General features: G+C 45.4%; 1 protein-coding gene across 2 annotated transcripts in view; it reads right to left on the bottom strand.

The window, feature by feature from the left end:
* The window catches only part of LOC118382369 (zinc finger protein 345-like), a 47,758-nt gene that overhangs the window by 3,458 nt on the left and 20,188 nt on the right, over positions 1-24,112 (bottom strand). The window contains exons 1-3 of one of the 2 annotated variants that reach the window (XM_052507715.1): positions 15,456-15,996; positions 14,849-15,017; positions 6,944-8,245 (exon numbers count right to left, since the gene is read on the bottom strand). In XM_052507715.1, coding sequence (XP_052363675.1) covers positions 6,944-8,245; positions 14,849-15,017; positions 15,456-15,464 — 1,480 coding nt within the window. In that variant the 5' untranslated portion in view covers positions 15,465-15,996. Of the gene's footprint in view, positions 1-6,943; positions 8,246-14,848; positions 15,018-15,455; positions 15,997-24,112 lie in introns of those variants that run through there. The other variant, XM_052507714.1, reaches the window with a different exon arrangement.

The raw sequence follows: 24,112 nt of genomic DNA on the forward strand, positions 1-24,112 counted from the left end.
AGCAGTCTAAGGTGGTAGTCACCTAGTAACAGTGTCTATGTCCATAGTGCAGCAGTCTAAGGTGGTAGTCACCTAGTAACAGTGTCTATGTACATAGTGCAGCAGGCTAAGGTGGTAGTCACCTAGTAACAGTGACTATGTCCATAGGGCAGCAGTCTAAGGTGGTAGCCACCTAGTAACAGTGACTATGTCCATAGTGCAGCAGGCTAAGGTGGTAGTCACCTAGTAACAGTGTCTCTGTCCAGAGTGCAGCAGGCTAAGGTGGTAGCCACCTAGTAACAGTGTCTCTGTCCATAGTGCAGCAGGCTAAGGTGGTAGTCACCTAGTAACAGTGTCTCTGTCCATAGTGCAGCAGGTTAAGGTGGTAGTCACCTAGTAACAGTGTCTCTGTCCAGAGGGCAGCAGGCTAAGGTGGTAGCCACCTAGTAACAGTGTCTATGTCCAGAGTGCAGCAGGTTAAGGTGGTAGTCACCTAGTAACAGTGTCTATGTCCAGAGGGCAGCAGGTTAAGGTGGTAGTCACCTAGTAACAGTGTCTATGTCCATAGGGCAGCAGGCTAAGGTGGTAGCCACCTAGTAACAGTGTCTATGTCCATAGGGCAGCAGTCTAAGGTGGTAGCCACCTAGTAACAGTGTCTATGTCCATAGGGCAGCAGGCTAAGGTGGTAGCCACCTAGTAACAGTGTCTCTGTCCATAGGGCAGCAGTCTAAGGTGGTAGCCACCTAGTAACAGTGTCTATGTCCATAGGGCAGCAGTCTAAGGTGGTAGCCAGCTAGTAACAGTGTCTATGTCCATAGGGCAGCAGTCTAAGGTGGTAGCCAGCTAGTAACAGTGTCTATGTCCATAGGGCAGCAGTCTAAGGTGGTAGTCACCTAGTAACAGTGTCTATGTCCATAGTGCAGCAGTCTAAGGTGGTAGTCACCTAGTAACAGTGTCTATGTCCATAGTGCAGCAGGCTAAGGTGGTAGTCACCTAGTAACAGTGACTATGTCCATAGGGCAGCAGTCTAAGGTGGTAGCCACCTAGTAACAGTGACTATGTCCATAGGGCAGCAGGCTAAGGTGGTAGTCACCTAGTAACAGTGTCTCTGTCCAGAGTGCAGCAGGCTAAGGTGGTAGTCACCTAGTAACAGTGTCTCTGTCCATAGTGCAGCAGGCTAAGGTGGTAGTCACCTAGTAACAGTGTCTCTGTCCATAGTGCAGCAGGTTAAGGTGGTAGTCACCTAGTAACAGTGTCTATGTCCAGAGTGCAGCAGGCTAAGGTGGTAGCCACCTAGTAACAGTGTCTATGTCCAGAGTGCAGCAGGTTAAGGTGGTAGTCACCTAGTAACAGTGTCTATGTCCAGAGTGCAGCAGGTTAAGGTGGTAGTCACCTAGTAACAGTGTCTCTGTCCAGAGTGCAGCAGGCTAAGGTGGTAGTCACCTAGTAACAGTGTCTATGTCCATAGGGCAGCAGGCTAAGGTGGTAGCCACCTAGTAACAGTGACTCTGTCCATAGGGCAGCAGGCTAAGGTGGTAGCCACCTAGTAACAGTGTCTATGTCCAGAGTGCAGCAGGCTAAGGTGGTAGCCACCTAGTAACAGTGTCTCTGTCCATAGTGCAGCAGTCTAAGGTGGTAGCCACCTAGTAACAGTGTCTCTGTCCAGAGTGCAGCAGGCTAAGGTGGTAGCCAGCTAGTAACAGTGTCTCTGTCCATAGTGCAGCAGGCTAAGGTGGTAGCCACCTAGTAACAGTGTCTCTGTCCAGAGTGCAGCAGGCTAAGGTGGTAGCCAGCTAGTAACAGTGTCTCTGTCCAGAGTGCAGCAGGCTAAGGTGGTAGCCACCTAGTAACAGTGTCTATGTCCATAGGGCAGCAGGCTAAGGTGGTAGCCAGCTAGTAACAGTGTCTATGTCCATAGGGCAGCAGTCTAAGGTGGTAGCCAGCTAGTAACAGTGTCTATGTCCATAGGGCAGCAGTCTAAGGTGGTAGCCAGTTAGTAACAGTGACTATGTCCATAGGGCAGCAGTCTAAGGTGGTAGCCAGTTAGTAACAGTGACTATGTCCATAGGGCAGCAGTCTAAGGTGGTAGCCAGCTAGTAACAGTGACTATGTCCATAGGGCAGCAGTCTAAGGTGGTAGTCACCATCTGTGGTTGCGGACGGTGCATTTACCGTAGCAGGCGGTGATACAGCCCGACGGGATGCTCTCAATGGTGCATCTGTAGAAGTTTGAGGGTCTCCGGGGGAGGTTGAAGAGGCGCTGTTATGCCTTCACCACATGGCCTGTGTGAATGGATCATTTCAGGTTGTCAGTGATGGCCCTTAAGCTTTTCACCACCTTCGTCTCTCTCTCTTCCGTCTCCAGGATCTGCTCCTTCATGTTGTTGACGTTGAGGGAGAGGTTATTATCCTGGCTCCACTCCACCAGGGCCCTGACCTCCGACCTGTAGGCCGTCTCCAGGATCAGCTCCTTCAGTTTGTTGACGTTGACGGAGAGGTTATTATCCTGGCTCCACTCCACCAGGGCCCTGACCTCCCACCTGTAGGCCATCTCCAGGATCAGCTCCTTCAGTTTGTTGACGGAGAGGTTATTATCCTGGCTCCACTCCACCAGGGCCCTGACCTCCGACCTGGAGGCCATCTCCAGGATCAGCTCCTTCAGTTTGTTGACGGAGAGGTTATTATCCTGGCTCCACTCCACCAGGGCCCTGACCTCCGACCTGTAGGCCGTCTCCAGGATCAGCTCCTTCATGTTGTTGACGTTGAGGGAGAGGTTATTATCCTGGCTCCACTCCACCAGGGCCCTGACCTCCGACCTGTAGGCCGTCTCCAGGATCAGCTCCTTCAGTTTGTTGACGTTGACGGAGAGGTTATTTCCCTGGCTCCACTCCACCAGGGCCCTGACCTCCGACCTGTAGGCCGTCTCGTTGTTTTTGGTAATCAAACGATCCCAACACACAACAGGCTAAAATTTCAGGCGGCAGTTTCAAACAGCTCAACACAAAAAGGGTTTTATCATCATTTGTACATTTACACAGTGGGATTCCATCCTCAGCGTGGACATACAGGACCAGTCAAAAGTTTGGAAAACTACTCATTCAAGGGTTTTTCTTTATTTTTTACTCATTTCTGTATTGTAGAAAAACAGTGAAATAACACACATGGAATCATGTAGTAACCAAAAAAAAAGTGTTAAACAAATCAAAATATATCTTCTATTTTAGATTCTTCAAAGTATCCACCCTTTGCCTTGATGACAGCTTTGCACACTCTTGGCATTCTCTCAACCAGCTTCATGCGGTAGTCACCTGGAAGGCATTTCAATTAACAGGTGTGCCTTGTTAAAAGTGAATTTGTGGAATTTCTTTCCTTCTTAATGCGTTTGAGCCAATCAGTTGTGTTGTGACAAGGTTGGTATTCAGAAGAGAGCCCTATTTGGTAAAAACAAGTCCATATTATGGAAAGAAAAGCTCAAATAAGCAAAGAGAAATGACAATCCATCATTATTTTAAGACATGAAGGTTAGTCAATTCCGAACATTTCAAGAACTTTGAAAGTTTCTTCAAGTGCAGTAGCAAAAACCATCAAGTGCTATGATGAAACTGGTTTTCATGAGGACAGTCAAAGGAAAGGAAGACCCAGAGTTACCTCTGTGGAAGAGGATACGTTGATTAGAGTCACCAGCCTCAGAATGCAGCCCAGATAAATGCCTCAGAGTTCAAGTAACAGACACATCTCAACATCAACTGTTCAGAGGAGACTGTGTGAATCAGACCTTCATGGTCGAATTGCTGCAAAGAAACTACTACTGACGGTAGTAAAGGACACCTATAAGAAGAAAAGACTTGCTTGGGCCAAGAAACACGAGCACTGGACATTAGACCGGTGGAAATATGTCCTTTGGTCTGATGAGTCCAAATTTGAGATTTTTGGTTCCAACCGCCGTGTCTTTGTGAGGCGCAGAGTAGGTGAACGGATGATCTCCGCATGTGTGGTTCCCACCGTGAAGCATGGAGGTGGTGGTGTGGTGGTGTTTTGCTGGTGACACTGTCAGGGATTTATTTATAATATTCAAGGCACACCTAACCAGCATGGCTACCACAGCATTCTGCAGTGATACACCTTCCCATCTGGTTTGTGCTTAGTGGGACTATCATTTGTTTTTCAACAGGACAATGACCCAACACACCTCCAGGCTGTGTAAGGGCTATTTTACCAATTTTATACAGGACCAGGGCTCAGCATGTGTGAACTCCTTCAAGACGGTTGGAAAAGCATTCCAGGTGAAGTTGGTTGAGAGCACGCCAAGAGTGTTCAAAGCTGTCATCAAGGCAAAGGGTGGCTACTTATAAGAATCTCAAATATAAAATAAATTGTTTTGGATCCTACATGATTCCATATGTGTTACAGTGCCTTGCGAAAGTATTCGGCCCCCTTGAACTATGCGACCTTTTGCCACATTTCAGGCTTCAAACAAAGATATAAAACTGTATTTTTTGTGTGAAGAATCAACAACAAGTGGGACACAATCATGACGTGGAACGACATTTATTGGATATTTCAAACTTTTTTAACAAATCAAAAACTGAAAAATTGGGAGTGCAAAATTATTCAGCCCCCTTAAGTTAATACTTTGTAGCGCCACCTTTTGCTGCGATTACAGCTGTAAGTCGCTTGGGGTATGTCTCTATCAGTTTTGCACATCGAGAGACTGAAATGTTTTCCCATTCCTCCTTGCAAAACAGCTCGAGCTCAGTGAGGTTGGATGGAGAGCATTTGTGAACAGCAGTTTTCAGTTCTGTCCACAGATTCTCGATTGGATTCAGGTCTGGACTTTGACTTGGCCATTCTAACACCTGGATATGTTTATTTTTGAACCATTCCATTGTAGATTTTGCTTTATGTTTTGGATCATTGTCTTGTTGGAAGACAAATCTCCGTCCCAGTCTCAGGTCTTTTGCAGACTCCATCAGGTTTTCTTCCAGAATGGTCCTGTATTTGGCTCCATCCATCTTCCCATCAATTTTAACCATCTTCCCTGTCCCTGCTGAAGAAAAGCAGGCCCAAACCATGATGCTGCCACCACCATGTTTGACAGTGGGGATGGTGTGTTCAGGGTGATGAGCTGTGTTGCTTTTATGCCAAACATAACGTTTTGCATTGTTGCCAAAAAGTTCAATTTTGGTTTCATCTGACCAGAGCACCTTCTTCCACATGTTTGGTGTGTCTCCCAGGTGGCTTGTGGCAAACTTTAAACAACACTTTTTATGGATATCTTTAAGAAATGGCTTTCTTCTTGCCACTCTTCCATAAAGGCCAGATTTGTGCAATATACGACTGATTGTTGTCCTATGGACAGAGTCTCCCACCTCAGCTGTAGATCTCTGCAGTTCATCCAGAGTGAGCCTCTTGGCTGCATCTCTGATCAGTCTTCTCCTTGTATGAGCTGAAAGTTTAGAGGGACGGCCAGGTCTTGGTAGATTTGCAGTGGTCTGATACACCTTCCATTTCAATATTATCGCTTGCACAGTGCTCCTTGGGATGTTTAAAGCTTGGGAAATCTTTTTGTATCCAAATCCGGCTTTAAACTTCTTCACAACAGTATCTCGGACCTGCCTGGTGTGTTCCTTGTTCTTCATGATGCGCTCTGCGCTTTTAATGGACCTCTGAGACTATCACAGTGCAGGTGCATTTATACGGAGACTTGATTACACACAGGTGGATTGTATTTATCATCATTAGTCATTTAGGTCAACATTGGATCATTCAGAGATCCTCACTGAACTTCTGGAGAGAGTTTGCTGCACTGAAAGTAAAGGGGCTGAATAATTTTGCACGCCCAATTTTTCAGTTTTTGATTTGTTAAAAAAGTTTGAAATATCCAATAAATGTCGTTCCCCTTCATGATTGTGTCCCACTTGTTGTTGATTCTTCACAAAAAAAATACAGTTTTATATCTTTATGTTTGAAGCCTGAAATGTGGCAAAATGTTGCAAAGTTCAAGGGGGCCGAATACTTTCGCAAGGCACTGTATTTCATAGTTTTGATGTCTTCACTATTATTCTATAATGTAGAAAATAGTACAAATAAAGAAAACCCCTTGAATGAGTAGGTGTGTCCAAACTTTAAACTGGTACTGTATATATAAAACACAATATGTAAAATATATATATATATTGGCTGATGTAACAAATTCCACAGGAAATAATCATGCTGTCAGCTGGTTGTGTTAGCACAGGGCTACGTTTTCTCATGCTGTCAGCTGGTTGTGTTAGCATAGGGCTACGTTTTCTCATGCTGTCAGCTGGTTGTGTTAGCATAGGGCTACGTTTTCTCATGCTGTCAGCTGGTTGTGTTAGCACAGGGCTACGTTTTCTCATGCTGTCAGCTGGTTGTGTTAGCATAGGGCTACGTTTTCTCATGCTGTCAGCTGGTTGTGTTAGCATAGGGCTACGTTTTCTCATGCTGTCAGCTGGTTGTGTTAGCATAGGGCTACGTTTTCTCATGCTGTCAGCTGGTTGTGTTAGCATAGGGCTACGTTTTCTCATGCTGTCCGCTGGTTGTGTTAGCACAGGGCTACGTTTTCTCATGCTGTCAGCTGGTTGTGTTAGCATAGGGCTACGTTTTCTCATGCTGTCAGCTGGTTGTGTTAGCACAGGGCTACGTTTTCTCATGCTGTCAGCTGGTTGTGTTAGCATAGGGCTACGTTTTCTCATGCTGTCAGCTGGTTGTGTTAGCATAGAGCTACGTTTTCTCATGCTGTCAGCTGGTTGTGTTAGCATAGGGCTACGTTTTCTCATGCTGTCAGCTGGTTGTGTTAGCATAGGGCTACGTTTTCTCATGCTGTCAGCTGGTTGTGTTAGCAAAGGGCTACGTTTTCTCATGGTTAAAGCTTAAGCAAGAGGTCGCAAGTATGGACCCATTAAATATCAAATTTATAGTACAAAACAAACACTTTTACTCACCGAAAGCAGGATCCTCCTCCTCCTCTTTCACTTTGGCATCCAGTACAACAGACTCCTCTACCGCTGCAGACACCTGCTGCTGTGATCCCTGTCCAGGAGCTTTGCTCAGGCTAGCCACTTCTCCAGCATGGAGACAGGACTGATTTGCTGACGAGGATAATTTATTTCTGCAGAGAGAGCAGGGGTAAGGTTTCACCTTAGTGTGAACTCGCTGGTGTCTTTTGTGGAGTGGTGAAGCTGAGAAACTCTTATCACACCGACAGCTGTAGTGTGGTTTCTCTCCGGTGTGCTGTTGCATGTGTATCTTTAAAGTCCACGATTGGCTGAATTCCTTCCCACATTCTGAGCAGCTGTATTGTGCGACACTCGTGTGGGATTGTTTGTGTCTTGCTAGAGAGCTACGGTGAACAAACGTATTTTTACAGGAGGTACACCGGTAAGGTTTCTCTCTATCAGCATTGACAAAAACAACAATTTCCTCCTCCTCTTTGACATTAATTGCCAGCTCCTGTTCCTCGTCTTTGATCTTGATATTCATAGTTTGACTGCCTGATGATGCCGTATCTGCAATTCCCAGTGTACACTGGTTGCTATGGTTACTGGCATGGCTGCATTGACGTTTGCGAAGACCTTCGGTCGAAGCGAAACCCCTCCCGCAATCAGAGCACTCGTAAGGTTTCTCTCCAGTGTGCACAGTCTGATGCTGCCTGAGCCTCGACGGTGACTCGTATCTCTTCCCACACTGTGAGCATTGGTAAGGTTTCGGTGTGGGTGCTCCTGTATGGCGTCGTACGTGTCTCGATAGAGTTCCCTTACAGCCAAAGCTCATCTCGCAGTAGGAGCACTGGTGAGGTCTCTCCCCTGTGTGCTTTCTCATGTGCATCTTCAGTTCATATGCAGAGAAACATTCCTTTCCACAATCGGAGCACGGGTGCTTCTTTGTCGCGTCTGGCTGTTTCTCTGCAGGGTGGGTCATCTGATGTCTTTCCAGGTGGGGCTTTAGTGTGAATTGCTTCCCGCACACAGAGCACTGGTAAGGCTTCTCTCCTGTATGTGTTCGGAAATGTCTCTTCAGTTTGGAGGGGTGAACAAAATCTTTCCCACATATTGGACAGACGGAAGACTCCTTAGCAAGGTTTGTGTGTGTTCTCAGGTGTCTGTTGAAATTAGATGGGTGAGCGATCTCTATTCCACATTCTGGGCAGCGCCAAAACTTCTTAGGTCTAGGATTCTCCTGGTGCTGTTCAGGTTCTGCTGGTGCCCCATCACTAGAGCTGGAGTTAGAACTCGCTCCTCGTTCGACTGGAAAATAAAGGGGGGGGTCATTCAACCTCAAAAAAACACAAGAGGCTTTTAACACCCGCGTTCTGAAATCGTTTCTATAGTTAGATAACACAAGAGGCTTTTAACACCTGCGTTCTGAAATCGTTTCTATAGTTAGATAACACAAGAGGCTTTTAACACCCGCGTTCGTTTCTATAGTTAGATAACACAAGAGGCTTTTAACACCAGCTCTGAAATCGTTTCTATAGTTAGATAACACAAGAGGCTTTAACACCTGGTTTAAATCGCACTATAGTTAGATAACACAAGAGGCTTTAACACCAGCGTTCTGAAAGCTCTATTGTTAGATAACACCGTGTGCGTTCTGAAATCGTTTCTATAGTTAGATAACACAAGAGGCTTTTAACACCTGTGAAAATCTTTAGTTATAACACAAGAGGCTTTTAACACCAGCGTTCTGAAACGTTTCTATAGTTAGATAACACAAGAGGCTTTTAACACCCGCGTTCTGAAATCGTTTCTATAGTTAGATAACACCTGCGTTCCAGAATCATTTGTGTTCAAATGATGTGATTTGATCTCTGAGGAATACAGCTAAGTGATTGCACCCTGGGCCATTCTAATTTAAGGGATTCATATGATCTTCGTATATGTAATCAGTAATACATGTTACATAATAAGTCAGTCAATTTTGTCACACCCATCTCACTCAGAGTATTACAGTATCAGTTTCATGCCTGTATATAATATAATAATGTATATTTTTATTATATTTGACCTTTATTTAATTAGGGCTTTGGACAGTGGGCTGCCTTGTTGCAGGGGGGTCACCTTCCGGTTACTGGTCCAACGCTCTAACCACAGGCTCCCGCAATCACTCTACGGGTTTCTCTCCAGTGTGGGTTACTCCCCAAACATATGACGGTGCTCCAGATGAGACTAAAATTGAGATTTTTGGCTCACGGTGAACACCTTCCCCACAGTGAAGCATGGTGGTTCAGGGACTGCAGGGGAAGCCTGGCACCATCCCCACAGTGGTGGCAGCATCAGGGACTGCAGGGACTGGGAAACCTGGAAGGAATGATGGGCGTTAAATACAAAGGAAATCATTGAGGGAAACCTGTCAGTCTTCCAGAGATTTGAGACTGGGACGGGGTTCCCTTCCAGCAAAAGCTTTCTGCCACATAGGATGCAAACTGTTGGCCTAGAGCCCAGAACTCTCCAATTGAGAAGCTGTGGTATGACTTGTGCTGTTCTCAGCAGTTTTGCCTTGAAGTTGGGCAAAAATCCCAATGCTAGAGAAGACATACCCCAAGAGACATCTCTTTCCACATTCTTTGGGGTGAATAGTAATGAACGGTTCAGTTTTTTTGTCTTATTTCTTGTTTGTTTCACAATATAAAATATTTTGCATCTTCAAAGTTGGGCATGTTGATGTCTTACAACCACCCCAAAAAATATTTTTAATTCCAGGTTGGGGCTTTAGGGGTGAACACTTTGCTTCCCTGACTAGAACTGCGGCTTGGAGTATTGCTTCTTTGTAATGCATTCCCTCTGAATCTGGTGCTTTTATTTTAATCCCTGTTCAGACAAATGTCGCCATTGAAGATGCTGCATTTTGCCCTGTGGAGGAACAGGTTTGCCCCTGGAGTTTGGTTAAAATCAGGCTGCTAAGAGATGGACAAACAATTGCTTTCATGGGAGGTTTGGAGGGATGACCACACAATTTAAAATAAAAAAGCTATTGGTTTTTCCCAAAGTTGCATGGAAAATGTTTTGATCCATTTAATAAACAAGAGGTTTTAAAATGATGTTCCAGGGTGGTCTGATGCAATTTATTTAAAAGGCTAATTTCTCTATTCCACATTCTGGGATGCATTAACAGTATGGAGAAGCAATACTCAAGGCTAGGACTTTGGATACACTGGTTGTTCGTGAGTTCATTGGGGTGTGGGGTGCCCCATCACTAGAGCTGGATGGTTAAAAGAACTCTCATTCCATAATCTGGCATTAATATGGAATTTGATATGGACTCACTTCTTCACAGAGGCTCGGACTGCTTAGGCGTGATTCAGTTGCTGAACGGGGGAGCTTTCTCGGTAGTGAGTGTTAGGACAGTTTGGAAACAGAGGACAGTTTGGAACTCGGTAGTGAGTGTTGTAACAGAGGACAGTTTGGAACTCGATAGTGAGTGTTGTAACAGAGGACAGTTTGGAACTCGGTAGTGAGTGTTGCAACAGAGGACAGTTTGGAACTCGGTAGTGAGTGTTGTAACAGAGGACAGTTTGGAACTCGGTAGTGAGTGTTTGTAACAGAGAGGGCAGTTTGGAACTCGGTAGTGAGTGTTGTAACAGAGGACAGTTTGGAACTCGGTAGTGAGTGTTGTAACAGAGGACAGTTTAACAGAGAGGACAGTTTGGAACTCGGTAGTGAGTGTTGTAACAGAGGACAGTTTGGAACTCGGTAGTGAGTGTTGTAACAGAGGACAGTTTGGAACTCGGTAGTGAGTGTTGTAACAGAGGACAGTTTGGAACTCGGTAGTGAGTGTTGTAACAGAGGACAGTTTGGAACTCGGTAGTGAGTGTTGTAACAGAGGACAGTTTGGAACTCGGTAGTGAGTGTTGTAACAGAGGACAGTTTGGAACTCGGTAGTGAGTGTTGTAACAGAGGACAGTTTGGAACTCGGTAGTGAGTGTTGTAACAGAGGACAGTTTGGAACTCGGTAGTGAGTGTTGTAACAGAGGACAGTTTGGAACTCGGTAGTAGTGTTGTAACAGAGGACAGTTTGTAACAGAGGACAGTTTGGAACTCGGTAGTGAGTGTTGTAACAGAGGACAGTTTGGAACTCGGTAGTGAGTGTTGTAACAGAGGACAGTTTGGAACTCGGTAGTGAGTGTTGTAACAGAGGACAGTTTGGAACTCGGTAGCGAGTGTTGTAACAGAGGACAGTTTGGAACTCGGTAGTGAGTGTTGTAACAGAGGACAGTTTGGAACTCGGTAGTGAGTGTTGTAACAGAGGACAGTTTGGAACTCGGTAGTGAGTGTTGTAACAGAGGACAGTTTGGAACTCGGTAGTGAGTGTTGTAACAGAGGACAGTTTGGAACTCGGTAGTGAGTGTTGTAACAGAGGACAGTTTGGAACTCGGTAGTGAGTGTTGTAACAGAGGACAGTTTGGAACTCGGTAGTGAGTGTTGTAACAGAGGACAGTTTGGAACTCGGTAGTGAGTTAACAGAGTAACAGAGGACAGTTTGGAACTCGGTAGTGAGTGTTGTAACAGAGGGCAGTTTGGAACTCGGTAGTGAGTGTTGTAACAGAGGACAGTTTGGAACTCGGTAGTGAGTGTTGTAACAGAGGACAGTTTGGAACTCGGTAGTGAGTGTTGTAACAGAGGGCAGTTTGGAACTCGGTAGTGAGTGTTGTAACAGAGGACAGTTTGGAACTCGGTAGTGAGTGTTGTAACAGAGGACAGTTTGGAACTCGGTAGTGTTGCAACTGAGGACATATGATTTGTACACGCTACAGCACTCTGTGGTCCTGTTCTGTGAGCTTGTGTGGCCTACCACCATGCGGCTGAGCCGTTGTTGCTCCTAGACGTCTCCACTTCACAATAACAGCACTTACAACCGACCGGGGCAGTTGAGCCCTTCAGTCCAATGATGATGCCACCGAGCTCTTCAGTAAGGCCATTCCACTACCAATGTTTGTTTATGGAGATTGCATGGCTGTGTGATTGATTTTATTTTATTTTATAAATGTTTTCAATACATTTTTACATGTTGTTGTTTTTTTAACCCCTTTTTCGTGATATCTAATTGGTTGTTCCATTCTTGTCCCATCGCTGCAACACTCATACGGACTCGGAGAGAAGAAATTCGAGAGCCTTTGGCCACGTCGTGTATCTTACTCAATGGAAGGACTAAGTTTGATCCAGATCAGATGTGGGTATTTATTGACTATTATGTGAATCCTATAAATCTAAAGGGCCCATTTGGATGGAATCAATTAGCTTCATTTATCAGAGATTACATGTAATTTCAACAAAATAATGTTGCAGGAAAGCAAATCTTATCTGTTACTAACTACAGACGCAATTTCATAAGAATCATTGTGATGGTGGTTGTCATGGCTACCTGAAATGACATGGAATGATTCAAGGGGTAAACAAAACGTATTACTATTTTATAGCTATTATCGGTCACTGTCCTGTGTTTTTATTACGTAAACAATTACCCTTTTATTGAATTAAACAGATTGTTGATAGTGTGACCATCTGTAGATGAACTAACTGTCTGTTGATAAGCAACTGCTTGCCAATGTTACGTTAGGGTTATGTTTAGAATAAGGGTAAGGTTAGGGTTATGTTTAGAATAAGGGTAAGGTTAGGGTTATGTTTAGAATAAGGGTAAGGTTAGGGTTATGTTTAGAATAAGGTTAGGGTTATGTTTAGAATAAGGGTACGGTTAGGGTTATGTTTTAGAATAAGAATAAGGGTGAGGTTAGGGTTATGTTTAGAATAAGGGTAAGGTTGTTATGTTTAGAATAAGGGTAAGGTTAGGGTTATGTTTAGAATAAGGGTGAGGTTAGGGCCAGGGTTATGTTTAGAATAAGGGTAAGGTCCAGGGTTATGTTTAGGTAAGGGTAAGGTTCCGTTTTAGAATACTGGTAAGGTTAGGGTTATGTTTAGAATAAGTCCAGCAGGTTAGGGCCAGGGTTATGTTTAGAATAAGGGTAAGGTTAGGGTTATGTTTAGAATAAGGGTGAGGTTAGGGTTATGTTTAGAATAAGGGTGAGGTTAGGGTTATGTTTAGAATAAGGGTAAGGTTAGGGTTATGTTTAGAATAAGGGTGTTTAAAGGGTTATGTTTAGAATAAGGGTAAGGTTAGGGTTATGTTTAGAATAAGGGTGAGGTTAGGGTTATGTTTAGAATAAGGGTAAGGTTAGGGTTATGTTTATCTGAATAAGGTTAGGGCCAGGGTTATGTTTGAATAAGGGTAGGTTAGGGTTATGTTTAGAATAAGGGTAGGTTAGGGCCAGGGATATGTTTAGAATAAGGTTGGGGTTATGTTTAGAATAAGGGTAAGGTTGGGGTTATGTTTAGAATAAGGTTGGGGGTTAGGTTGGAGGTTTATGTTTAGAATAAGGGTAAGGTTGGGGTTATGTTTAGAATAAAGGTTGGGGTTATGTTTAGAATAAGGGTAAGGTTGGGGTTATGTTTAGAATAAGGTTAGGGTTATGTTTAGAATAAGGGTTAGGGTTATGTTTAGAATAAGGGTAAGGTTAGGGTTATGTTTAGAATAAGGGTTAGGGTTATGTTTAGAATAAGGTTAGGGTTATGTTAGGGTTAGGGTTATGTTTAGAATAAGGTTGGGGTTATGTTTAGAATAAGGTTGGGGTTATGTTTAGAATAAGGGTAAGGTTAGGGTTATGTTTAGAATAAGGGTAAGGTCAGGGTTATGTTTAGAATAAGGGTAGGTTAGGGGGTTATGTTTAGAATAAGGTTGGGGTTATGTTTAGAATGTTTGGGGTTATGTTTAGAATAAGGTTGGGGTTATGTTTAGAATAAGGGTAAGGTTAGGTTAGGGTTATGTTTAGAAGGTTGGGGTTATGTTTAGAATAAGGTTGGGGTTATGTTTAGAATAAGGTTGGGGTTATGTTTAGAATAAGGGTAAGGTTGGGGTTATGTTTAGAATAAGGGTAAGGTTGGGGTTATGTTTAGAATAAGGGTAAGGTTGGGGTTATGTTTAGAATAAGGGTAAGGTTGGGGTTATGTTTAGAATAAGGGTAATGTTAGGGTTAGGGTTATGTTTAGAATAAGGGGTTAGGTCAGGGTTATGTTTAGAATAAGGGTGGGGTTATGTTTAGAATAAGGGTAAGGTTGGGGTTATGTTTAGAATAAGGGTAAGGTTGGGGTTATGTTTAGAATAATAAAGAATAAGGGTAAGGTTGGGGTTATGTTTAGAATAAGGGTAAGGGTTATGTTTAGAATAAGGGTAAGGTTGGGGTTATGTTTAGAATAAAGGTTGGGGTTATGTTTAGAATAAGGGTAAAGGGTTATGTTTAGAATAAGGGTAAGGTTAGGGTTATGTTTAGAATAAGGGTAAGGTCAGGGTTATGTTTAGAATAAGGGTAAGGTTAGGGTTATGTTTAGAATAAGGGTACGATTAGGGTTATGTTTAGAATAAGGGTAAGGTTAGGGTTATGTTTAGAATAAGGGTAACGTTAGGGTTATGTTTAGAATAAGGGTAAGGTTATGTTTAGAATAAGGGTAAGGTTAGGGTTATGTTTAGAATAAGGGTAAGGTTAGGGTTATGTTTAGAATAAGGGTAAGGTTAGGGTTATGTTTAGAATAAGGGTAAGGTTAGGGTTATGTTTAGAATAAGGGTAAGGTTAGGGCTGGTAGATAGCTAGTTGACATGCTACATGACTCACTACTGTAGTGCCTCTGGATCAGAGAGTCTGCTAAATGACTACAATGTAAATGTATTAGTTGACATGCTACTGATGTCTGTAGAGAATCTACAGGTGGACTATCCAAATAAAGTGTTACCAATTAACCTGCTATATATATAATGGAAGTGTATAATCTCTGAGATGTAATTAATGAAGCATGTTTATTTACCAGTATTATCCACGTCCCAGTCTTCCTCCTCCTCCTTGACTACAATGTTAAATCTGGGTATTTCACTGCAGGTGTCAATGTCTCTGTGGTTAGAGTCAGGAACCAGTGACTCTGGAGGGTTGGGTTCAGTGGAGCAGGAGAGAGGGGGGTTGGATGGGTCAGCAGAATACTAAAACAAAGAATGAGATGTTAAAGGGGCAATCTGCAGTTGCTACATTCATTTCATGACTAATGAATTACTTCTATGTACCCATTGACCCACCCATCAGAACCCAAAATATAAACTTGTTTTACTCCGATGTTTGTAAATAAAGTACATGTAAACAAACACTATTTAACCTCAAAAACATAGTTAAAACTCTCATTTTCATATCATGGATGGTCACTCCTTGCATCAATAGCTCTGTTTATGAATCTGAGAGTGGTTACATTTCTTCAGGCCACATCTCAGCTTTTTTTTATTAGCTAAGAGGGGAGGCGACACCCTTTGTGATTGTTTCCACTACTAATTGATGCTTTAATACATAGCTAAATGAATGATCTAACTAGCTAATACTTTAGGCATAGCCATCCCGACTGGTTTAGCATTAGTTATAGTCATTCTCACCTCATCCATCGTGAATTCTTCAGAAATACTTTCCTATGAAAGAGTTGGGTCACTGAATTAAACTAAAGCAGATTCTTCTCAAATCCCCGACAGTTCACCACGAGGTCACATTAGCTTCCATACAACTCAGATAGCTACCTAGCTAGGCCAACGGTAGCTAGATCATTTACTTTCCTCGACCAGATAGCAAAACTATATGAAATGGTCGTTGAAAATATCGCTAGCTCCACGTATATAGTCCGAGTTGGGCTAAATCCAAGTCTAATTTAAACAACATCAAATGATATCAGACACATTTCAGACACTTCCAAACTAAGCTAGCTAGCTATCAACATAAGCATCTTCTTTCTTCCAGGCCAGCTTCCGGGTTAGATTCTTCTGTCAATCCGCATTACCGCAAAACAGCAGAAGGCTCTACGGGACACTAGCTTGTTACCAACGTTACAGTTTGAAAATATTGAAATATTTTACCGGTACAATTAATAATATATGCATGGTTAGGTACCAGCTAGCTACATTAGGGTCTTCCTGCTTCCGGCCTAACTTCCGGTCCGTCCTCGACTCTGCTGCCGACCCATTCTGCATTACCGCCACCAGCGGTTCACCGTCTTCTATGGTATCATGGCGGTCCGCAAACAAACGTTTATTTGCATGCCGCCATCTACTGTGCTGGAATGTACGATCAATCATGATCTTCCAAATTCTGTACTACCATAAAAATAATATAACAACCAAATACCAACTTCTACCACCCAGTGGCGGTTCTAGACCATTTCAACTGGGGGGGGGCAAGCTGGGGCCAGTTGTACTGTTAGAGGGGCCAGTTACATTTGACGTTATTGTTGTCATATCAAAAATGTGTTATGTCAAAATGATTTCAAACTCCACATTTAGGGGGGGGGCACAAGGGGGTCCAAAATTGTTGTCACAGGGGCACTGCCCCCCCTCCCCGACCCTCCTACCCTATTAAACTGTATCTACAGGGCATTGCCCCCCCTCCCCGACCCTCCTACCCTATTAAACTGTATCTACAGGGCATTGCCCCCCCCTCCCCGACCCTCCTACCCTATTAAACTGTACCTACAGGGCATTGCCCCCCCTCCCCGACCCTCCTACCCTATTAAACTGTATCTACAGGGCACTGCCCCCCCTCCCCGACCCTCCTACCCTATTAAACTGTATCTACAGGGCACTGCCCCCCCTCCCCGACCCTCCTACCCTATTAAACTGTATCTACAGGGCACTGCCCCCTCCCCCCTCCTACCCTATTAAACTGTATCTACCCTCCTACCCTCCCCTATTAAACTGTATCTACAGGGCACTGCCCCCTACCCTATTAAACTGTATCTACCCTCCTACCCTCCTACCCTATTAAACTGTATCTACAGGGCACTGCCCCCCCCCCCCGACCCTCCTACCCTATTAAACTGTATCTACAGGGCACTGCCCCCCCTCCCCGACCCTCCTACCCTATTAAACTGTATCTACAGGGCACTGCCCCCCCCCCCCACCCCCTACCCTATTAAACTGTACCCTGCCCCCTACCCTATTAAACTGTATCTACAGGGCACTGCCCCCCCTCCCCGACCCTCCTACCCTATTAAACTGTATCTACAGGGGCACTGCCCCCCCTCCCCGACCCTCCTACCCTATTAAACCCCCTGCCCCCCCTCCCCGACCCTCCTACCCTATTAAACTGTATCTACAGGGCACTGCCCCCCCTCCCCGACCCTCCTACCCTATTAAACTGTATCTACAGGGCACTGCCCCCCCTCCCCGACCCTCCTACCCTATTAAACTGTATCTACAGGGCATTGGGAAAGTATTCAGACCCCTTGACATTTTACACATTTTGTTACGTTACAGGCTTATTTTAACATTTATTACATTTTTTTTTCACTCATCAATCTACACCACAATACCCCATAATGTCGAAGCAAAAACAGATTTTTAGAAAATTTTGTGAAATGTCTATAAAAAAACAACTGAAATATTACATTTAAATAAGTATTCAGACCCTTTACTCAATACTTTGTTGAAGCACCTTTGGCAGCGATTACAGCATCAAGTCTTCTTGGGTATGACGCTACAAGCTTGGCACACTTGTATTTATGGAGTTTCTCCCATTCCTCTCTGGAGATCCTCTCAAGCTCTGTCAGGTTGGATGGAGAGCGTCGCTGCACAGCTATTTTCAGGTCTCTCCAGAGATGTTTGATCGGGTTCAAGCCACTCAAGGACATTGACTTGTCCCGAAGCAATTCCTGTGTTGTCTTGGCTGTGTGCTTAGGGTCATTGTCCTGTCGAAAGGTGAACCTTCACCCGAGCCTGAGGTCCTGAGCGCTCTGGAGCAGGTTTTCATCAAGGATCTCTCTGTACTATGCTCCGTTCATCTTTCCCTCCATCCTGACTAGTCTCCCAGTACCTGCCACTGAAAAACATCCCCACAGCATGATGCTGCCACCACCATGCTTCACCATAGGGATGGTGCCAGGTTTCCTCCAGATGTGACACTTGGTATTCAGGCCAAAGAGTTCAATCTTGGTTTCATCAGACCAGAGAATCTTGTTTTTAGTTTTTAGGAGCCTTATGGAAAACTCCAAGCAGGCTTTCATGTGTATTTTACAGAGGAGTGGCTTCCATCTGTCCACTCTACCATAAAGGCCTTGTTAGGTTCTCCCATCTCCACAGAGGAACTCTAGTCGTCTATCAGAGTGACCATTGGGTTCTTGGTGAGGATGCATATGTAGGAGACCCGTTTGAGGAGTTGAAAATAGTGAAGTACGCACTGGGAAAAGTGGAGTCTGTCAGAGTGACCAGGACAGTGGAGTCTGTCAGTGACCAGGACAGTGGAGTCTGTCAGAGTGACCAGGACAGTGGAGTCTGTCAGAGTGACCAGGACAGTGGAGTCTGTCAGAGTGACCAGGACAGTGGAGTCTGTCAGTGACCAGGACAGTGGAGTCTGTCAGAGTGACCAGAAAAGTGGAGTCTGTCAGAGTGACCAGGACAGTGGAGTCTGTCAGAGTGACCAGGACAGTGGAGTCTGTCAGAGTGACCAGGACAGTGGAGTCTGTCAGAGTGACCAGGACAGTGGAGTCTGTCAGAGTGACCAGGACAGTAGAGTCTGTCAGAGTGACCAGGACAGTGGAGTCTGTCAGAGTGACCAGGACAGTGGAGTCTGTCAGTGACCAGGACAGTGGAGTCTGTCAGAGTGACCAGAAAAGTGGAGTCTGTCAGAGTGACCAGGACAGTGGAGTCTGTCAGAGTGACCAGGATAGTAGAGTCTGTCAGAGTGACCAGGAGTGGAGTCTGTCAGAGTGACCAGGACAGTGGAGTCTGTCAGTGACCAGGACAGTGGAGTCTGTCAGAGTGACCAGGACAGTGGAGTCTGTCAGAGTGACCAGGACAGTGGAGTCTGTCAGAGTGACCAGGACAGTGGAGTCTGTCAGAGTGACCAGGACAGTGGAGTCTGTCAGAGTGACCAGGACAGTGGAGTCTGTCAGAGTGACCAGGATAGTAGAGTCTGTCAGAGTGACCAGGAGTGGTTTTATTTTGATTCAGTGGAGTTGTATTTGTGAAGAACAGAGGAAGTTTGCAGTGGGCTTCAAGAGAAGTCTGTCGTGACAACAGAAGTATCGTGTGCTTTGAACTCGGGAGTAGAACTCCCGTCAGAGGAGTCATCTGGGGGTGAAGACCGATGTTCAGGTTGAATACATGAAGACAATTCCTGGTGTGGTTGGTTCCCGGCGTCTGACCCGCTGGGTGAATGGAGAAACAGAAGTCTGTCGGTCCTGTTGCTTTACGATGAAGAGCGTCTACCTACACATGTGAAGCTTGGTTATGTCAGATACACTGTAGGAGCTTTCATTCCCAAACCACTGCAGAGGAGGAGCTGTAAAGGATCACGGTTCAAGTGTGTGCAGACTGAAGGAGGATAATGAACAACGGTGTGTAGAAGGACGACAGTGTGGTAATTGTGGTGGGATCACGATCCTGAGTTCCCGGAGTGTCCTGTAAGGGTGAAGAAGATTAAGGTGTCAAAATATAGAGCAGCCAATCGAATCTCCTATGCTGACGCAAATTAAAATAATATATAAAACAAGTGATGCTTGTGAAGGTGTGGTGGTGGACTCATCACAGCCTGTAGTAAATGTTTACTGCCAGTCAAAAGATACCCAGTGTGTTAAAAAGGTGGATTTTGTGGCGTTCATTGCCACAGTTATAAACTGTACGGCTCAAATCTCAAAGAAACTGGACATTATTGTGGCGTTCATTTCCACAGTTATAAACTGTACGGCTCAAATCTCTAAGAAACTGGACAGGGACTTTGTTTTACATCACAGCTTGTAGTAAATTACGGCCAGTCCCAGTTATAAACTGTTTACGGCTCAAATCTCTAAGAAACTGGACATTATTGTGTGCGGCTTATCTGCTGTTTCACGGCCCGCCCTCAAAGGAAAAGATTTCACGGCCCGCCCTCCCAGGATCTTTTGATCTTATCTGCTGTTTGACACGGCCCGCCCTCCCAGGATCCCTTGGGCCCGATCTTATCTGCTGTTTGACACGGCCCGCCCTCCCAGGATCCCTTGGGCCCGATCTTATCTGCTGTTTGACACGGCCCGCCCTCCCAGGATCCCTTGGGCCCGATCTTATCTGCTGTTTGACACGGCCCGCCCTCCCAGGATCCCTTGGGCCTGATCTTATCTGCTGTTTGACACGGCCCGCCCTCCCAGGATCCCTTGGGCCTGATCTTATCTGCTGTTTGACACGGCCCGCCCTCCCAGGATCCCTTGGGCCTGATCTTATCTGCTGTTTGACACGGCCCACCCCTCCCAGGATCCCTTGGGCCCGATCTTATCTGCTGTTTGACACGGCCCGCCCTCCCAGGATCCCTTGGGCCCGATCTTATCTGCTGTTTGACACGGCCCGCCCTCCCAGGATCCCTTGGGCCTGATCTTATCTGCTGTTTGACACGGCCCGCCCTCCCAGGATCCCTTGGGCCTGATCTTATCTGCTGTTTGACACGGCCCGCCCTCCCAGGATCCCTTGGGCCTGATCTTATCTGCTGTTTGACACGGCCAACCCCTCCCAGGATCCCTTGGGCCCGATCTTATCTGCTGTTTGACACGGCCCGCCCTCCCAGGATCCCTTGGGCCCGATCTTATCTGCTGTTTGACACGGCCCGCCCTCCCAGGATCCCTTGGGCCCGATCTTATCTGCTGTTTGACACGGCCCGCCCTCCCAGGATCCCTTGGGCCTGATCTTATCTGCTGTTTGACACGGCCCGCCCTCCCAGGATCCCTTGGGCCTGATCTTATCTGCTGTTTGACACGGCCAACCCCTCCCAGGATCCCTTGGGCCCGATCTTATCTGCTGTTTGACACGGCCCGCCCTCCCAGGATCCCTTGGGCCTGATCTTATCTGCTGTTTGACACGGCCAACCCCTCCCAGGATCCCTTGGGCCCGATCTTATCTGCTGTTTGACACGGCCCGCCCTCCCAGGATCCCTTGGGCCCGATCTTATCTGCTGTTTGACACGGCCCGCCCTCCCAGGATCCCTTGGGCCTGATCTTATCTGCTGTTTGACACGGCCCGCCCTCCCAGGATCCCTTGGGCCTGATCTTATCTGCTGTTTGACACGGCCCGCCCTCCCAGGATCCCTTGGGCCCGATCTTATCTGCTGTTTGACACGGCCCGCCCTCCCAGGATCCCTTGGGCCCGATCTTATCTGCTGTTTGACACGGCCCGCCCTCCCAGGATCCCTTGGGCCTGATCTTATCTGCTGTTTGACGCGGCCCGCCCTCCCAGGATCCCTTGGGCCTGATCTTATCTGCTGTTTGACGCGGCCCGCCCTCCCAGGATCCCTTGGGCCTGATCTTATCTGCTGTTTGACACGGCCAACCCCTCCCAGGATCCTTTGGGCCTGATCTTATCTGCTGTTTGACACGGCCAACCCCTCCCAGGATCCCTTGGGCCCGATCTTATCTGCTGTTTGACACGGCCCGCCCTCCCAGGATCCCTTGGGCCTGATCTTATCTGCTGTTTGACACGGCCCGCCCTCCCAGGATCCCTTGGGCCCGATCTTATCTGCTGTTTGACACGGCCAACCCCTCCCAGGATCCCTTGGGCCTGATCTTATCTGCTGTTTGACACGGCCCGCCCTCCCAGGATCCCTTGGGTCTGATCTTATCTGCTGTTTGATTCCGTTTCTTTTAGGTACTTCCTGTTTCCATCCCGTACAGTAGGCGGCGGGATGCACATTATATTGTGAAATTAAGCAATTAGACCCGAGGAGGTGTGATATATGGCCAATATACCACGGTTAAGGGCTGTTCTTAAGCACGACGCAACACGGAGTGCCTGGAAGCAGACCTTAGCCGTGGTATATTGGCCATATATCACAAACCCCTGAGGTGCGATTATAAACTGGTTACCAATGTAATTAGAGCAGTAAAACTAAATGGTTTGTCATACCCGTGGTATATGGTCTGATATACCATGGCTTTGAGCCAATCAGAATTCAGGGCCCGGATGTTTCCTTTTCTTTTTACTGAGTGTTAGATGGGATAGGTTATTTCTATATTTTTTTCCAAGCAAAGTATTAGGGAGTTATACTCCAGTCCAGTAGGTGGCGGTAATGCAGCATTTACTGGATGCCGTCAAACCTAATCAAAGAAGAAGCAGCCATGATTGGTTGAGATATTAATGGGGTTTGGACATTCACGAGAAAGACTGCATTATTTCGCTCAAGGCTTCTCTGTCAAATGGCAACTCCTGCTCTCTGTTACCGTGGAGATTTGAAAGATCGATTGGATGTATAAACATGTTCATCATGGACAACATGCAACGTGTAGCTACAGGTCTCAATGATAATGATTGGATATATAAACATGATCATCATCATCATCATCATCATCATGTTGTCCAGTGGTGATTTCAGCATGTCGTTGGGGGAAACACCATCGTTTAGATGAATGCCTCGTTGGGGGAAACACCATTGTTTAGACGAAAGCCTCGTTGGGGGAAACACCATCGTTTAGATGAATGCCTCGTTGGGGGAAACACCATTGTTTAGACGAATGCCTCGTTGGGGGAAATCGTTTAGATGAATGCCTCGTTGGGGGAAACACCATCGTTTAGATGAATGCCTCGTTGGGGGAAACACCATCGTTTAGATGAATGCCTCGTTGGGGGAAACACCATCGTTTAGATGAATGCCTCGTTGGGGGAAACACCATCGTTTAGATGAATGCCTCGTTGGGGGAAACACCATCGTTTAGATGAATGCCTCGTTGGGGGAAACGCCATCGTTTAAATGAATGCCTAGATGAATGTTGGGGGAAACACCATCGTTTAGATGAATGCCTCGTTGGTTTAGATGAATGCCTCGTTGGGGGAAACACCATCGTGAATTCGTTGGGGGATAGATGAATGCCTCGTTGGGGGAAACACCACGTTTAGATGGGGGAAACACCATTTAGATGAATGCCTCGTTGGGGGAAACACACGTTTAGATGAATCGTTTAGATGAATGCCTCGTTGGGGGAAACACCATTGTTTAGATGAATGCCTCGTTGGGGGAAACACCATCGTTTAGATGAATGCCAGCAAAGCCACGACACTATAACTGTAAACAAAACATTAAATATGAACTATAAAACGGTGACAAATGTTGCCCACAAACTTTTAGAGTCGACACATGAATCTGTCACAGAGAGTGGAGCTGATGGCCGACGAGCTTCAATAAGGTGTCTTTCTGACTCCTTGTGGACTTGTGTAACTGGATAAGAACCACATTCTCCTTCAATAAAAATAATGAATGTCGACATGAGTTTTAACTTTTGAAGCCAAAACACACACACGTTATTACATTCACAAATGATTGTTCTTTTATAATTAACACTAAACTCTTAAGGCAACTACAAGAAAACGACCTGCGACGAGGCCTATTCGTTCAGCAATTCCGAAATGGACACAGCGACAGAAATTCAGATGATGTTGAGGCCTCACAGAGAAAGAGAGAAACCCAGACTCAGCGGTTTGCCAACTATTTGAAGTGTTTTATTAGGCTAAAAAGGAATGAAGCATCTTCACTCTGGGTTACGAAAAGAGAACAGAATGAATCATCTTCACTCTGGGTTATGAAAAGAGAACAGAATGAATCATCTTCACTCTGGGTTATGAAAAGAGAACAGAATGAATCATCTTCACTCTGGGTTATGAAAAGAGAACAGAATGAATCATCTTCACTCTGGGTTATGAAAAGAGAACAGAATGAATCATCTTCACTCTGGGTTATGAAAAGAGAACAGAATGAATCATCTTCACTCTGGGTTATGAAAAGAGAACAGAATGAATCATCTTCACTCTGGGTTATGAAAAGAGAACAGAATTAATCAAAGAAAAGAGAACAGAATGAATCATCTTCACTCTGGGTTATGAAAAGAGAACAGAATGAATCATCTTCACTCTGGGTTATGAAAAGAGAACAGAATGAATCATCTTCACTCTGGGTTATGAAAAGAGAACAGAATGAATCATCTTCACTCTGGGTTATGAAAAGAGAACAGAATGAATCATCTTCACTCTGGGTTATGAAAAGAGAACAGAATGAATCATATTCACTCTGGGTTATGAAAAGAGAACAGAATGAATCATAT

The sequence above is a fragment of the Oncorhynchus keta genome, unplaced genomic scaffold (genome assembly GCF_023373465.1).
Source record: "Oncorhynchus keta strain PuntledgeMale-10-30-2019 unplaced genomic scaffold, Oket_V2 Un_contig_3061_pilon_pilon, whole genome shotgun sequence".
NCBI classification, from domain to species: Eukaryota; Metazoa; Chordata; class Actinopteri; order Salmoniformes; family Salmonidae; genus Oncorhynchus; species Oncorhynchus keta.